A 17,885-nucleotide genomic window follows, 5' to 3' on the forward strand; every position below is an offset into this window, starting at 1 on the left:
GATTTAAATGAGTAATTTCCTATGTATATTTAAGTGTTCACATTTTGGGAACTAGCTTTTGAACACACAAGCATGCATGTATTTTCGGTGGTCATACTTAAAAAGCACACATGCTCGCACGCGCACACACAGCTGCATTTATTTTAATGATTATACATTCATATGAATGCATGTAGTGTGTTTATTTCAAAGTGTATGCATTTCAATAAAAGCAGGTGCAGAGAGAGAGTGTATGGTGTGAGTGTGGAGTACGAAAATACACATGCTAATGCATATGTATAGACAAGGAGCTCTGCAGAGTTAAATCGCACATCACACATTTGTGTACACTTATTACAATGTGCAGTTCCAACTCTGAGTTTAAAAATTAATGTAAAATGTGTACATACAATTGCAAAATTGTATAATATGATCTGATAAAGACATTGATGCCCTATAAACAGTATGTTAAAATATTAATATAATAGATAATGTGTTATGAGTTGAGATATTTTAGTTATTGACAGCTATATATAACTTTAAAATCCTGTATTTCATGTTTTAACTCTTAATTAGGGAATTTTCCCATCATCTTAATTGGGTCTCCTAAATTAAAACATACCCCCTCTTAAGACTTTCTCACATGACTATTAAAAAAAATAAAAGTCTTCCTTTTCTGAAAATTTATGGTGAAATTCATATAATTACTTGTTTTAAAGACTTTTTCCCCTCCTGAATTGATGGGCATATGTTCTTTAATTGCTACTGAAGATATCAGCTTTTAGCATATGTCATTCATTCAGTTATGCCTACTTGATGTCTTTTTAATGGAAACCTGTGGCTAAAAATAATTGCTGAGGCTTCTAGATTTATACTTTTCAATTCACTTCTCTGTATTATTGCTGTTTAAAGGTTTTGATAGATGAAAATATAGTCTTTAGTGCCTTTTTTTTTTTTAAATAAAACCCAGAGTTTAACTCTGATCCCATTCTATGGCTTTTTTCCTTTTGTCTCCCCCCTCCTCTTGTCTTTGGCACACTTTATTTTCCAGTAAAATAAAGAATGAAGATGGATTATTCAAAACTGATAACAGTAATGGACCATCATGTAATGTTTTATTGAATTTGAGTTCTGTAAATTATGTGGTGGAGAGAAATTTGCCTGCTTAAGTATAACAGAAATTGCTGCTGTGTTCCTATAATTCTTCACAGTGTAATTTAAGAAAAGTCCACTATCCATATCACTATTGAATAAAAGGTAAAAAGGTGCTATTACCCCACCATGACAGCTCTCGTGTAGCCTCCCAAACGGCAGAGAAATGCGTCTGCTTATAACTTACTTGGCCTGAGTCCAAGGTAGAAGGTGGAGTTTGAATTTGAAAATAGGCTTTCACCTGGACCTGTGATTAAAAATTCACCAAACAACAGAGGCAGGTAGCCTTGAAGAATATTCTGTGTATTTTCTTTTTAGGAGGGAGGTTTCAGCAAATCATATTTTCCTTCTGAGGGCTTTGAAGTTCCATGAAGCTGATAAAATCTATTTGAATCAGTGATTATGTTCAAAAAGGAGACAAACGGCAGGCCAGACAGGCTTTTTTGTTCAGATTGGCAGTCTCTTTCGCTTATCTGCTGTTTTAAAGAATTCATAATTAGCTTTTGGAAGTACTGATAATATTTATTGAAGGTTTTTGCTTTCTTTTACTATTACTAATGAATTTTACTTGTAATAACTTGTAAACTCTTTTTGGAATGTAAAAAAGGTTTAGGAATTCATCAGTAAGTTCGCTCTTTAATTGAAAAAGTCAGAATTATCACTTAACCACTATGTAATGACAATGCAGAATAATTTTGTGTTTTCATATATAGGGCACATATCAAATTATTTGAAGATACAGAGTCCCAATGAAAAGCAGCTTCTCATTTTCAATAAAATTAATATTCATAAGGTGCTGGTAACTTAGTACATAACATACGATTCTCAAGTTCTTATCAGAAACAAGAATGACTAATGGTTTTGTTTAATTGGTTCAAGTTTATCGAGCACGTATGGTATACAATACTGATAAATGTTTTGGTCTTGATGTTTTAACGTATTCTCTTGAGGTAGCAAGTAAGGTACGTGATGCCCTTGACATATTATTTTTTAGCACGAAGAAGAATTTTTGGTAAGAGATCCCTCTTCCTATCCACTTGAGGGATTATTACAAATGACCTTGACCTAACTTGACAAATCTGAACTGTATTTTTGACTATGGGGAAATGGGAAATAGGGGCCACGTACATCTTGAATCCATAATTGCAGCTACTCAGGTAACAACAACCTGAATGGGACCAAAACATGCATTCCCCTATCCAGATTCTAATGGTATTAGAATAATTTTGCATCCAGAATTATTCTCAAGTGACATGATTTTTTTTTTTTGTGGTAATTAACACATTCTAATCAAAACATTTTCTAACAATATTTTCAAGCATTTCCACCAGGGGGCACTCCCCTCTTTGAAAGCCTGGGCCAAAAAAAAAAAAAACCCCGAAGGTTTCTAAAACACCTGAGACTGTCTACACTGGCGGCTTTAGAGCTCTTTGAGTGTTCCAGGGTTTGAAATATTGCATTAGACCTTCAACATATTCCAGGTAGAAAAGCTGCACCTGCTCCAATAGAATAATTTAGTGGAAATAAAACACTTTTCCATTAAAATACTTCATATACTCAAATGGGAAGTAATGCCAACATCAAAATATGGGTAGTAAAATTTCTAAATTCTCACTCACATGACCTGCTGTCTTCTACTTTGAGCCATACGGGAAATGACTTCGTTTCATGTTAGCAAGAATTGATAGAAAACATTATTATGTATTTTTTCATATGTTTAATTTTCTCACTATGGTTCTCTACTGTCTCAGGAAACATACATAATAAAAAGATGATATATTATTTTGTAATTGGAGATTTATAAATGTCTAATTTCAAATTTCTCAAGTAGAATAACATCCTAACTATTCATGGGATCTCATTTTACCTAATCTATTTTTTTTTATTACTGAACAATTAGTGTAGATAAGCATCTTATAAAGTGTCACATAACTTTTCATTGAAGGCTCACCTTGGATAAACTAATAATTACCATTAGAATTTACCCATAGGTAGCATACCTTGTTCTTATGTTTCTATCATAACCCGTTTGCAATTTTTTCCTTTTGTGATCTGAATACACATAATTAATCCATTTAGTACATATTTATCAAACACTTATGTGGTAGACATTGTGCTGGGATGGCAAAAATGAATATTAGATTATTATACTCAAGGAATTTATAACATTGTGTTTATGTATACTGTATGTTTCTGTCTGCTTCTGTCTAGTTAAGATATATTGCTTTGCCAAGCACATCTTTTAATACATAATATTTCATGGCGAAGAGTGTGAAGTGAGGACTATTTTTTACACCTATTTTCATTTTTTTGAGACCTGTATTTTTTGGTTTCAGTGTGACACATCAAAAACACAGTGAATCTAATTAGTTGGCCTTGTGCAAATTAAATAGCTGGATGATTGACTGCCTGTTTGACTGAATTTTAGTTAAATTGACTAGATGTTCTGCTCTTGTATAAACACAATTGCAACATTACTTGTCACTATTATGAATGGAAGGACCTGTACCCTTCATTCTTCAGTCACATTTCTTATGGTGAAACTAAAAGTTTGGGTCCAACTCCAAGCTTTGGTTGTGTAGACCAAGTAAGAAACTAAAATGTAAGTCCCCTGAACCCATCAGAGAATATTTTTTAATAGTAACCTGTGTCATTTTAAAGTGGACGGTACTTTTATACTGTCTGCACTCAAAGATTATATTTGGGCAATATGGTGCATCAGCCCTGAGGAATTGGGGACAAAGCTAGGACAAAACATGCACTTCTTGAAAACCCTGAAAAAACCCAAGTGTTGTAATCTTGGGGCTCAATTGTTTTGACATGACATTTACCTCCCCTTCCCCAAGTGTACCCTTTCACCATTCTGCAGAGTTATTGGGAAATGAAATTTGCAAATTAGATTTCGGCCTTGACAATCTTTTCTTCTGAGCTATGTTGTGATAAACTGATATTCTGGCTAAATGTAGACAGCAAATGTGCCTTGGTATTCCAGGCATTATTTCATGTACGAGATTGGAGGGATAAAGGCTTCTCAGCCTCTATCAAATGGACAGAAAATTTTTCTAATCCTTCTATTTTATATAATGCCTTAAACAAAATTGGGGAAATCCACCCATTTTTGAAAGTGTTCTTTCAAAAATTTTTTCAAGAAAAGTAGTTGACAATTAATGCTCTATTATTTGGGCAGAGGGACATCTTAAAAGAATTTACTAATGGTTTGTAAATTTCTCCCATCACTAATAAGGATTTCTATTCCTTAAGAAATTTGATAATTACAGAATTTGGTAATATCCTTTTCATTGGCACATTATGATGGATTTTTGCAATGTGGAAAGGGGGTTATGTATTTCAAATTTAATCTGTGGTTTCTGAAGTTCAAAATTTCAACCTGTTACCCAGAATTGTAATATAGCAAGATAGAGTTTAGAATTATTTAAGGTAGTCAGTATGGTTCCCTTAAATGATAAATAGAAGAATCACTTCTCATTTCAATAATTTGAAAATTAAGGAATAACCTACAGTATTGCCTGTGAAAACAGCATAAATCTTAGATGATGCTTTAGTAATATTTTTTCTTGTAATATATTACAATTCATTTTCTGGTATTTTGTTTGAAAGTTCTGTTTCTCTAGAAATGGCTTTGTTTCTTTACATGTTGGGCTGTTGGCATTCCACTGCCTTTGTCTAGGCAGCTTGAGAACTATACTGTTCAGTGCTGTTGTATTATGAGCATTTCATTTATTCTTAACTTCCCTCCATCGTCCCTCTGTGAAAGATTTCATGCCAAGTTAAGCTACTCAAAGGAAGGAGACCAATTAGGCAGTTTCAGTTTATGTTATATGTAAAGCAGATGCTTAATAAAATTAAGAATACAATTGAGGCTCTCTTCTCTACCACCTCAGTTGTAACTAAGATATTCCTATGTAGAATTAATGCTTCTGGCTGTTCATTTCCTAAGCCGAGTGGCTAAGCAAAGGGAAGGCTCACTGCTGGCCGGCAGAGCACGGGAGCAAGCTCACTCACCCTGTGCCTTTCCTTCCCGGCAGGGCTTGCTTTCAGAAATCCTCCGAAAGGAAGAGGACCCCAAGACTGCATCCCAGTCTTTGCTGGTAAACCTTCGGGCTATGCAGAATTTCTTGCAGTTACCAGAAGCTGAAAGAGATCGAATTTACCAGGATGAAAGGGAAAGGAGCTTGAATGCTGCCTCTGCAATGGGTCCTGCCCCCCTGATAAGCACACCGCCCAGCCGCCCTCCCCAGGTGAAGTCTCTTTCCTCCATGCCCTTCTAATTGCTGTGTGTGTGTGTTCTTTTTAATGTTTGAGGAACAATCTCAACAAGAAGTTGAAAGATAGATGGATAGATACACAGTTTTTTAAAAGTAATAATTCATAGAGTTGCTTGAGGAGAATTTGCTTCCAAATCACTAATTCTCATATAAAAACAATAAGCTACTAATTAGAAGAAAGACAGTTGCTTTGTGTTGCTTCATTTTGGGGGTTCTTTGGGGCTTAAAAGTAGTCTTTAAATGGGATATTTGTCTCTACTACTACTAAGAAGTATTTTAAACTCAATAGAAAAAAAAAGTAATAAAGTCAATTTTATCCCTATGAGTTTTAGAACCACCATTTGAATAGTAAATAAATAAAAATAAATAAATAATTCCATTTGTATTTATGCTTTCCAATACGAACTGCAGCTGGTACCAATTACACATCATCTCATTTGTAATCTTTCATAATTAAGTTTAATACAATCCTTGAAGGCAGCTTTAAATGGGGCTGATAAGGAATTCCATCCATATTCCCAGAAATGGGCACATTTTCTATTTGCCAAATGTTTGCACTTTTTAGGAAGGACAAAAGTCACCTTCCAGGTAACTTTATATATGTGCATCTACGTGTCCTCCTTGCGCAGAGGCCATGCTAGTCTTCTCTGTATCACTCCACTTTTAGTATATGTGCTACCGATGCAAGCGCTGTATATGTACATCTGTATTTTTTTAATCAAGTTTGAAAGTTAGCTTTATAACTATTATGACAATTCAAGAAGTTAATTTTCAGTACAAATTATTAGGTAAAAGTTTGATGATAGATTAGATGCAAAATCCACAAGCAAATATATCTTCTCACACATTTAATTTGTACCATGCACAACTCTTAAAAATAAAGTTAGCTGAAACTGGATAAAAAGTGAATGTGGAATACAAATTTAAAGTATTCATGTAACGGCGTCATAATGAAGTTATATTTGGTGTTAATTTCTTTTCATCAATAATAAAAAACAATCATATATTTCTAAATGTAGAAATACAAGCTCGTTCAACACTAAAAATGAAACTGCTACAGATACTCCATAAATAAGGAATAGACATAATATGCAGCCACTTCTTTGAGGGTATGGTACTGCGTATTGTAATGTTCTGAAACGATTATTTTTTAGAAACGCCACAAAAGTCCATTTTCTCCATTTTATTTAATGAAAATCAATTTGGTCCTGATGTTTAAATGAGCAGACTGTAAGGAAGTCACTGCTATAAGTATGAATAAGAACGTCATGTTTCTGTAGCTGAAAAGAATGGCATCTTATACATACACACAGTTATTGAAGTTGATCTGTAAAGCTTTCTATACAATATTTCTTAAGAAAAAAAATGAGGAACTCGTTCTTTATAAAATATGTACATGACTTTTGTAAGAGTTGTTAAAAAATACTGTGCTTTGAACTTGGTTTAGCACTTAGTGTAAAGTGGTTAGAGTTAATACACACACCATCATAGGTTAACTCTGCTCCTATAGTCATCACCAAGAGGCCTCTGGGCAGAGTTATTTTACTTATCACTTAATCTGAAATGCTAACAAAAGAATGGCTTACTTCAGACCAGCAGGAACTTCAGCTTTGAGCTGCTGCTTTTTTAAAAAAAATCTATCCAAATATTTGACTTAATGGTTCCTTAATGCAAGTTTTGTTTTCTAATTTTTCTAGGATTTTATTGCTTTTATTTATGTGATTCTGCTGTCCTTATTCACCAAATTTTTTCTTCAAGTTACATTAATTCTTAAGAGATATTTTTTTTCATATAGTAGTAAGATTCTCTTGGGTAGCTTTCCTATATGTATGTCTAAAGACGATATATGCTGATAATTTGGGATAGAAAGTTTCATTTGTTTTGGCCTGAATTATTGATTTTACTGGTTGAGCCATCTTTAGCTGTATTTATTTGTTCTCAAGAGGAGTTGAGACCAAGCCCTTGGCCAACAATGGACATATGGAGTGTGTAGATACTGTAGATTCTTAGTGCAACTCTTTCAAAGAAAATAATTATTTCTATTAATGCAGTTTTATTGGCCATCTAACCACATTCTGAATTGATTATCTGATATATGTGTATAATTTTATTTCACTGCTATAATATAAATCTTTAAGGTATCTTATTTGCCTCACTGAGAATCCCCTTGCATTACTTGATATTGTTATAATAGAGCTCACAACCAGTCAGTTCACCTTTTACCCTTGAACTTGATTCAATGAATTAAATTTTAAGAACTCCTCAATGTCTTAAAAGTATTATCAATGTAAAATGAGTACTTTAGATTTGGAAAACTGTGTTACTGAGCGGTTGAATTAGCACTGTACTGTTTTGTAGCCATTGAAGATGAATGCTTAAACTGGAGCCAGTACAACACATATAAGGTTTTAACACCATGCTTATTACAAGTGACTAAAATGGCTGAGAAAGGAAGGATGAAACTACAGATACAGAAGCAGACTGCAAAATCTTGTCTTTTTTAATTTTATATTTTGCCAGAGAGGAGTCTATGTGAAATCACTATGCATTTCATTTCCTCCAAAATGGAGACATTCAAAACCTATTTTGAGACAACTCTGGCTTGGGTTGGACCCAAACCTTGATTTCTTTCTAAAGAACTGCTTGTTAAAGGCAGAGGTCCCTTGTGGCTCACAGACCCAGGCCACCTTAGGCCTGAGAGACTGAATTCTCTTTCAGCTCCTTCCCTGTAGTTTTTAGGTCATATGGAAGATGATTGGGATGTCCCTGAGTCACACAAGACAGAGGACCTAAACTATTGAGAGACTCAGATTCTAAATCATCTTCCAGAAGGGGCTCCCCTGGTTTTAGTCAAGCCAAGGTTTTATTCTTAGGAATACCTCCCCTGGCAAAGCCTAGACCAGCCTCGGGAATCACCAGAGCTCTTGGCTGGCCCTGCCCAGGTAAGACACCTCCTGTGCAGACCTGTCCCTTGTGCTTTAGTAGGGGCAGCCATGCCATGAGCTTTGACTTCTGGCTGGGGCAGTAGGCTCTGGGCTTGACCTGTTTGCTGAAATCATGTTTTCACAACTTACATGCTCTAATTCAAGAAGTAAGAATACCTTGCACTTGATAATGTTGTTTGTAATTTTCTAAGCACCTTCATATATGTTAATTCATAGAACCCTTATACCAGCCTTTTGGTTGGAGAAAAATGAGAAAACCAGGTCTAAGTTATAGCAAAGTTTTCAAATCCCCTGATAAGTGTGTTGCTCTTTCCTCTATCTCAAGCGCCCTCCTCAAAACACAGACATTTTAGAAAGGGGAAAATAAAACTTGGGGCCTTTTTCTGTTTCTCATAGAGGATGGGAAGTTTTCTTGTTAGATTAGAAAGATGAACACCTACAAGGACATTATCCTCGTAGAACACATTAAATGTTTGACAGATGATTCACTTTGAAAGACTTTGGACAGTTGGCGTTTCTGAGATTGTGGAAAAAATAGCCCCTTCCAAACCTTGGTCGTATGAAAATATCTGGGAGAACCAAATTCCTCCAAAGCTCCCTGGTCTTAAAAGTTTTTTTTCTGACTATGCTTAGCAAATTTTCCAAGTGAGTTCATAAGAGAAATTTTATTAATAATAATGATTATTTTCTGAGAATTGTCTGTTTCACAGAACAGATCAGTTTTAAGTTGATAATTTCTATTTAGGTGTGTGCTTTTTCTGGTTTTATTTGTGTATTTTAATATGTGTGACTTTTGGAGTTAAATTAGTGATTTCTGTTTTCATAAGGACTGTTTGAAAGCCTGTAATTAACAAGTTGCAACTTACTTGAATTATATATTCTTTTTTCCTTTATTTGTTTTTACATCTCTTTACGTAATTCTTTAGTTTCTTCTAAAGTAAGATGTGATATTTTATAGCAATGGTTTAAAAAATGTGCAAAGTTCCTGTAAGCAATATATAATGGATTTAATCTGGTAGGTGCACCCTTCTGTCTCTTTACAACAGACTCTTCCATAACGTAATGAAACGTAGGTTCAGTTACAGGCAGGAGCTTAACACTTGATCAAAGTTTTATTTGTTATAAATCCCTTGACCAACATTATTTTAAGATCTTACGTGCTTGTAAAATGCTTCCCATTATTAGTCATCTTTTAAAAGTCCAGATTTAAAAAATAATTAACATTGTTCCTACAAAAGGAAGAAAAGTGCGAAAAGATAGAACCATGATTTCAAGACAGTGTTAATATATAAAAATTGGAGATTGAGGACTATTTTCCATCACCAATAAGAATGCCTCAAAATAGCACATTTCTTATGTAACATTACTAAGAAAACATTTATAATCTGCATACATATCTTGAAAAATAAATTCAGGTTTGATTTGTAAAATTAATAATAAAGCCATTTACTACTAAAAATTAGACCTTAATGAGCTAGAGTCAGCAAAGGGCCACCAAAAAGCACATCCAGCATGTCTTAAAAAATAAGAATTTTTGTTCAAATAAAGTCCTGTATAACATCATGATTTCAGTATGGTGCAGTGGCTTCTAAGATAAGCATTAACCTTAGACAGACTTAAGTTCAGATCTCAGCCTTGCCCCATGGACAAATTACTTACCCTCTTTGTCTTAAGACAGTTTTCTCAATTTTAAAATGTGGCGATAATAGTACCTACTCAGGGCCATTGTGTAGGTTATTATGTGCCCAGCACATAATAAACAACTAATAAATGTCAGCCTTTATCATTGTCATTGTTATTAAAACTGCATCAAACTTTAATCGTGTGTGTGCGTGCCGTGTGCTTGCAGGCAGCTCCTCCTGCATCCAGAGCTGGCACATCCACAATCAGAACCACAGTAGAGTTCCTTGTGCGCAGTGTGTATGTAGTGTGTAGAGTTCATTTTGCAGTACAGTTTGATGCATTCAGCAATCCATGAAGAGGCAAAATAGAATTTTCATGGAAAACTCTGTGTTCTGCACACTTTTAGTGAAATAAAAAGCCGCCCCTAGTGCTGCACCCTACCTATCCCCAGGTGGGAGGGTAAATAGAAGCTCCAGCTCTTAACGACTTCCCGGCGCCCGCCGCCGTAATGATGGCGTAGTCCACCCTACCTTGATAAAAGCTATTCGAAAAGCAACCGCATTTATTTTACCTCCTGTGCTATTTGCGGAGAAGAGCTGAAGAGTAGTTTGTTTTGCCTGGAATGAACTACTTTATGAATTTTAATGTGTGATATAATATTAAAAGCTAAACCAGGATTAAAGAAGATTTTTTTTGTGCTAAGCTAAAATAGTACTTAGTAGAGTGAGGTATAAAAGATTTTTGTTTCCATTTTTACCTGGGGAAAAATTCAGCTTTCATATTTTTGAAAAGCTGTCCAAGTCAGTTCCCCTTAAGCAATAGCTTGTGTTTAGGAAAAAATGTGATTCCAGAATTCTAATAGCTTATCTATGATAAGATGCATATCTGAGCCAACAAGATGATAAAGAAGAGCTTTTCTAAATATTTTTTAAATGAGTAATACTGACAGATTCTTACTTTATATTTTTAAAAGTTGTTGCTCTTGCTTTTTTTTTTTTGATGTTTTGTGTACACTTCTTTTCCACTTTTGATTGTGTTGGCTACTAGGAAACAGTTATTTGATTTTTTTTGATGGTTTAAAATTCTTGCTTTTTGGTTCAAGTTGTAATTGCTTTATTAAAAAAATTAAACCAAAGAAATCTTTAGAGACAAAAATCACAGGGTTGAAAAAATGATTATAGCCCACCTCAGAGATAAATTCTTAAACATAATTTTTACAAAAGAATGAAAATTATTTTTAAAGCGTATGAAACCCCAAGTTTCCGAAGCCCGCTTTCATAACTATTGCTAAGCAGTTGGCTACCAAGGAACTGGTTCTTCCACAGCACTGGACTTCGTGCCCCCATTTCCATAACATTCAATTTTCAAAGCGATTGAAATGGCTTTTCTTCTCTCTTTCATTTAAGCAGTGAGAAAAATAGGTATTAAAAGGCACCCCATGGGGTGATCAAATCTATCCTTCTGCCTCAAAGCAAGACCACCCCAGAGCAAAGTTGCGAATCTCACCAAAGCAACTTTGTAGGCAATTTATGGTAATGCGTTAACTCTTCTGGCTCCTAAAGTGGTGTTTAGCAGATTATTGCTTCAAAGCCCTGTGTACTTCTTAGTGGCCTCCAGTCGTTAATATACCTCTGTGAGTGCCCTTGCTTACCAGAGTGGCAGAGCTGGAAGAGGCACTCTGGAAATCTAGCCTACACTCTTGCCATTGCTGTCTCCAGTTTGTAGTTTAGGAGAAGCAAATGAGGCCCAGCCAGTTGGTCACTTCTCCTGCCTCACCTTCTGTATCCTCACTTCGAGCCTGTGGTCCAACCCTTTCACAGCGTTATCTTTTCAGTGTCTAGAAGGGTAGTGTCGAGGTGGAAGAAATCTAGCTGCCTCCTCAAGATAAGCGAGAGGTGAGTTATCTGGCTAACTGGCTAGATGTTAGAAGGATTCAGTAGGCACGTTTTAAAGAAGACTTTATCAACTCTCTAAGTCCAGAGATTCAATTCTCTGCTTTTAGGATAACCTTTGCTCTTCTTGATACCAGATATTTTGGGGGAGAGTGAAATAAACCTGGAAAACTTGCAGTTGCACTAGGAGGGTATGTCGCTTAGTGACCAAAAAAATCATTCGTTTATCCTAAAGCGCACTTCATTTTCTGTTGTTTGTAGTATATGTGAGAAATTGTCCAAGATGGTAAGTTTCTAGAGAACAAAAAAACTGGGTTCGGTAAAGGACCATAAGAAATGCGGTTGTGAATCGTCTTGCTGGGAGAAACATGGTCCTGCCTCTGTGGCAGCTTCATTTACACTTTTGTCAATTTCCCAGTAAAAAAGCAACTACATAGTTCATATGTAAATTTTTCATACTGGTTCATATAACTGCATAATAAAAATTAAATTTGGAATTTTAAAAATTAATAATAGTACCAATAAATTTTGAGATTGAGATGATTTTCCCCCTAAAATTTTGTGGCATTTTCCTACCAATACCTGCTTATCATTGTTACCAAAGGCGTTGATACTAATTTTTCACTCAAGATTATTTGTTTTGAATATATTTGTGAAGTCACTGATTATATATTTTGTGTAACTTGCAGTAACGTTCTCTAATATTGTGCGACATTTTCTTATTGTCTGGTTCCACAAGTCAAAAAGAAATAGTTATATACAGGGGTGCCAGGAAAAGATGAAATAATTATACAGAACAGCTTGGACATGCACGTGTAAAATGCAACCAGCCTTTATGATAATTAAGCAAGGCACTCTACCTGTTTCATGGATGGATAGAAGATTTAAATATGCAGCTCTGCAAATGGCTTTGTTATGGAAGATTTTTTAAATGAAACATAAGAGGAAAAGGCATAAAAAAAAGAGTCTACAATTAAAAAGGCCAGAGTATGTAATAGCTATTAGTGATACAATTGTCTATTACGCACTGGACACCCAGTGAAGATACAGCACTGTGCATTATGATTTTAATTGTGGATTTCCTTTGTTAGAATTGCAATGGAAGGTAATTGGGAAACAATTAGTTTAGGGTTTTCAAGTCTTTGTAACTATTCCGTTTTCCAGAAAACTTACTTTATGGCGTTATAATTCCTGGCTGTCAGCTGGCAGTTGCTGTCATATTACAGATGCAATCACCTGTGACAATGTGACTTCCTTAACTTAAGCAATCTGATCTCAGGTAATAACTAATGTTGAATGACTGCACTGTTGATCACCTTGATCATAAAAGGAGCAACAATGTCCAGTTTGGATGCTGAGCCTGAGAAGCATCAAAACAATTTGGCCAATGAAAAATGACAGCCATGTTCAAAATGTTTTGTAGGTGAAAACAGCTACTATTGCCACTGAGAGAAATGGGAAACCAGAGAACAATACCATGAACATTAATGCTTCCATTTATGATGAGATTCAGCAGGAAATGAAGCGCGCTAAAGTGTCCCAAGCACTGTTTGCAAAGGTTGCGGCAACCAAAAGCCAGGTAAGAACCTCTGTTAGGCGTTGAGAATGTTTATCTGTGACGCCTGTGAAAATTTCATCCAAAGGGGTGTCTATCTGTGATCTGAACTTGCATCATGGATCGGTCACAGTCTCCAGGATTGTTTACAGAGCTCTGTGATGAAACAAAATGTTCAGATTCAGGTAGTAGAAACTTGGTGGTGTTTCTTCCAACAGCCACTCTCCAGACCAAGGATTTCTCAGTAAATCTCTGAATCAGTTAATAGTTGTTTTCAGAAGAAGAATATTGTAATATATAGGAAGTGTCTCAATCTGGTCTATTGTAATGGAACGAATAACTTGAATTACTATTTCGTTATTACTTATATGAACTTGATTTCAGCTACAAACAGTATAGTTTCTTCTGTTCCAAATCAGGCATCTACAACTATTAGGTGCACTTATTAAAACAAACTGATACAGACACATATCTTTGCATATTAATGATTTTAGTTTTTCTATAAATATATATCTATAAGACACACATATTGAATTACAATTAGACAAATTGTCCAAATCTGATGAATTATAAAGGAATAGAGTTGAATTGGGAAAGTTTGCAACTTCCTACAAAACAAGATAAAAACATAACAAAGGATAGATAATGAAGTCCTTTATCAGTATAATTTTTATATATTGATAATTTATGTTCATCCAAAGCAGGATCATCTGTATGAACAAACTCACAGTTGTCTATAAACTATGAACAAGTTCAAAGCCAAGAATCCTTTTTAAAGGGCCAGGAGAATGCTAAACTGTCTTTACCTTTAAACAAAGATTTGATAACACCATCAAGGTGAGAATTTAGGGGCAGTCAAGGGCTCAGGTGAGATTTTAACAACTTGAAATTTTAAACAAATATATTTTCATTATCGTTAATGGACCCTCCTTTATAAAACAGCCTGTCTGCTGTCAACTTCTGATGAAAACAGACAGTCCTGACAGTATTTACAATATGATGTATTTACAATACAATGCTTTCTTTTAGCTTTTCCTAAAATTTTACTCCTTCAACATTAATAGTTGTACTTGATAGAAGTTTCGCCATAGAAAAGGTTGTTCTTGTTTAAGTTATAGGCTGGATGAAATACTTAAGGGATATCTTGAAAATGTTATATAAAAATGATTAAACTCAAGCTGTGGACTGTAAAAATTATAGCTTTATAGGCCACATGCCTGCCTACCCTTCAATCACTGTCAAAGTGATAATTTCTACAATAATATGTTTCTTTTATTGTGAGATTCTAAACATCAAGTGCTGTTTAAACATTAAACTGAATTGTTTATGTTAGTGCTGTACTCAGCGTGTCATACATCAGGCCACCGTAATCTCTCATGGAATGTAAAATTCTGTCATGAATCATGGCTTGTATATCGGAAATTACTGTAATTTTGATTGGAAATTACAGGGCTCTTGAAATGTTTCTAATTATGATAGAATGTTAGAGCCGCTTCAAACCTGTGTGCTTCTTCAGATGTCTTCATTTACATGCCAAGACTATGCATTAAGGAGAAATGTCCTTTCTCACTTTACCCCTCTCCCACCCACCCTGCACATTCTTGTTTGGGCTATTTAGTCTAATTATGATGAGGATCTCATATTTAAACGTATATTATCTTGCCTTTCTTTCTGATCCGACATCTTTTCTGACCTGTCCAATTAAATTATCAAGAATAACAGACTATGTTCCTACAAGGCCACTTTCCCCAAATCTCCAAAATAGATATACAGAGAAACTAGACATGTATTATTGTAATGAGGGTCAGCCTTAACACAGACAAACAAAAATAAATATTAAAACCTTTTTGATAACTGTCATTTAGTTGCTTGTCATCTGTCATTTAATTCAATCTAGCACATCCCTCCCCCCATTTCCTTTCTGACTATAGCATAGCTCCCTAAGGTTAGAGCCCCTCCACTACCTTCATTCTTTCTTCCTTTCAAATGATATCCCAAATTCTTCCCACCTGGGTGGAGTTACTAATTTTGGAACTATTCAGACTGTGGCAGCAACTGATTGTTAATATCGTGAGTGATGTTCTGGGGGGTTTTAAACGTCCTTGTTCTTTGTACCCCTGTCGTGCAAAACTCCGTGAGTCTCTTTCAACAACGTTGATTGGCAGTCTCTATGTGTCCACCATGATGGTGGGTTTCCCAGAACCCCCAAAGCTCTTAGCTAATCTCCTCATTACTGGTTGAGAGAGAATCCAGGGGGCCAGTTTTAGGCTATGGGGTCAGGCAAACTGTTAACTTTCGTTCTCTCGGGTAGTTATTCCTGACTACCAATTTACGATAACTTCCTCGCAGAGCATTTTTGTAGTTTTCTCCTAGCTCTTCAGTTTAGATATTAGCACTACCCTCTTTATGAAAGTATGCAAAAAGATTGATGATTACCTAAAAATAAGGCAGTCCAAAAACTGTGTATTCCTAAGAAAGGAAATCTGACTTAACAAGGGAAGGTAGTCATTTACTTAAGTTCTGTTCTCCTGCCATGATTTTTGTGAAGGAAATGGAAAAACTGGCAAACAAACCAAAAAAAAAATCTTCCAATCAGAGTGATTTTTTTCATGGTCAGAATACTTCTAAAGAATTATTTATACCTTAGACACATGTGCCAGGGTTTGGCAGAAGGAGGCAGAGGTCCCCAAATAAAGCATGTGTGAAGAGGGAAGAACTGGAGTCACTTTTGTCTCGGCTCCATCTGCTTGTGTCTCGCCCTTGTTCTCTGGGTTAGCTTAACCTTCATCACTTTTTTTTTTGCTAGATTGCATCGTGCATTATACATTATCTACAATGAGTTCTCAGAGTAACTCTGTGAGCCAGCATTGTTTTCCTCATTTTACACACTGGGGCATTCGACTAATAAACAGAAGAGCCAATCCCAAATTCTCTGCCTCTGTCCTCCCATGTTAGTATCTCCTCAGAGTTCCAGGCACCTCAGTCCTGAAGTTACACCCTGCTCCAGGAAAGAGGAATTAGGGATATTGGGCTAATTGGTAGTGGAAAGGTGGGGGCTTGCCCTTCTTCATGCACATATTCATAGCATACGGGTTCTTACCAACATAGGGCCCTTGGAATCCAGATACATAGTGGAGGTCTCACAGGAGGCTTTGGTCCAGGCTGTTTCATTGGTGCTGCAATATTGGGAAGTTATTTAACCTTTTTGAGCCCAAGATTCTCTTAACATGGGAGGAGGTTACATGCTATAATACATGTAGAAGAGCTTTTAAATTATACCTCACTATACACAGATGGGCAACATGTTGTAATGTGCTAAGTAAGAGGCTCAGACCTCCATGCAGTGACTTATTTATTATCTATTTATGTTTTTCAGATACCTTTCACTTTTAAAGATAAAGCTTTAGGTAGATACCCTGAATGACAAGCAGCATAATAGTTTTAAAGTTACTACAGTCCCAGAATGTTATGGAACCAGAAGCATCATAGTTGTGCTATGCAATGACTAATGCACAAAGTATTTTCAGTAGACGAAACCAACTCCGTAGATTCCACAATTTCACGTGTATTATATTATTTCTTCGATGAGTAATAGAAATGAGATTGTTTTTAAATTTAATAGAAATGTCTGAATAAAATATGCAAGTAAAAACTGAAGGTAGGCTACTTTTTGTGCTTGGGTAGGAAAGCAAGCTAATGCAAACTTTAAAAGATGATATGCTTTAAACATAATGTGAATAGCTACAAATGAATACCCTTTATATTCTGGGTATTCAAATAAGCAGCAGTTTTTCCAAGTGAATCATATTGGAATTTTATCAAACATTTAGTCTGATAACATTCAAATAATTATGAGAGCAGAATTCGCTAATTTTACTGTTTAAAAAAAATAGTTGATTTGGGTAATAACCATTACGGTATCAAGGTTCAGTTACTGTTCATTGGTTATAGTGTTTTCATATGGGAGATGGAAATGGAATTTTTTCCTTAATGGTGGCAGATGTTGGAATCTAATTTTATTCCACAGCAAACCCCCTGAGAGCTCTGAGACTTAAGGTGTATGTCCAGCAAGGGGACATTAGCAGCACCGTAGGCCTTTCCTTGTACATTGAATTGTTACATTGATTTTCGTGTTTGCAGAGGTGCGGGAAGAGTGAAGGGCTTTTACAGAGCCGTGCTGCATCACCGCTGGTGTTTAGAAGATGATTTTTCTCTAGTGCTTTATTGAACAGAGTATTTCTTTTAGGTAAGGGAACTAGATGATGAAAATTCTATTTGACTGAACATGCTTGCTCTATAATCTTTTGCAATCTCTCCCCACCAGTCCTGGGGAGTTAGAGAACTCTTTCGGCAGCTATAACTTCAGCTAGTTGATAGGTATAGTTTAAACACTAAAAAAAGGATTTCTGTGAAGATAGCCTGACCACCAGAAGAGACCAAAAAAATTGAAAGC

General features: G+C 35.5%; 1 protein-coding gene and 1 non-coding gene across 8 annotated transcripts in view; one reads left to right on the forward strand and one right to left on the reverse strand.

The window, feature by feature from the left end:
* Window positions 1-17,885, forward strand: part of SATB1 (SATB homeobox 1) — a 90,377-nt gene that overhangs the window by 46,795 nt on the left and 25,697 nt on the right. For all 7 annotated transcript variants that reach the window (XM_070577516.1, XM_070577519.1, XM_070577517.1 and 4 more), the window contains 2 exons: window positions 5,178-5,390; window positions 13,301-13,456. In XM_070577516.1, the coding sequence (XP_070433617.1) occupies window positions 5,178-5,390; window positions 13,301-13,456 (369 nt within the window). The remainder of the gene's footprint in view (window positions 1-5,177; window positions 5,391-13,300; window positions 13,457-17,885) is intronic.
* Window positions 6,005-6,108, reverse strand: LOC139076282 (U6 spliceosomal RNA). The gene has a single exon (XR_011527694.1). It is a non-coding gene; the product is annotated as a U6 spliceosomal RNA (small nuclear RNA).

This window comes from Equus przewalskii, chromosome 15 (genome assembly GCF_037783145.1).
Source record: "Equus przewalskii isolate Varuska chromosome 15, EquPr2, whole genome shotgun sequence".
NCBI lineage: Eukaryota > Metazoa > Chordata > Mammalia > Perissodactyla > Equidae > Equus > Equus przewalskii.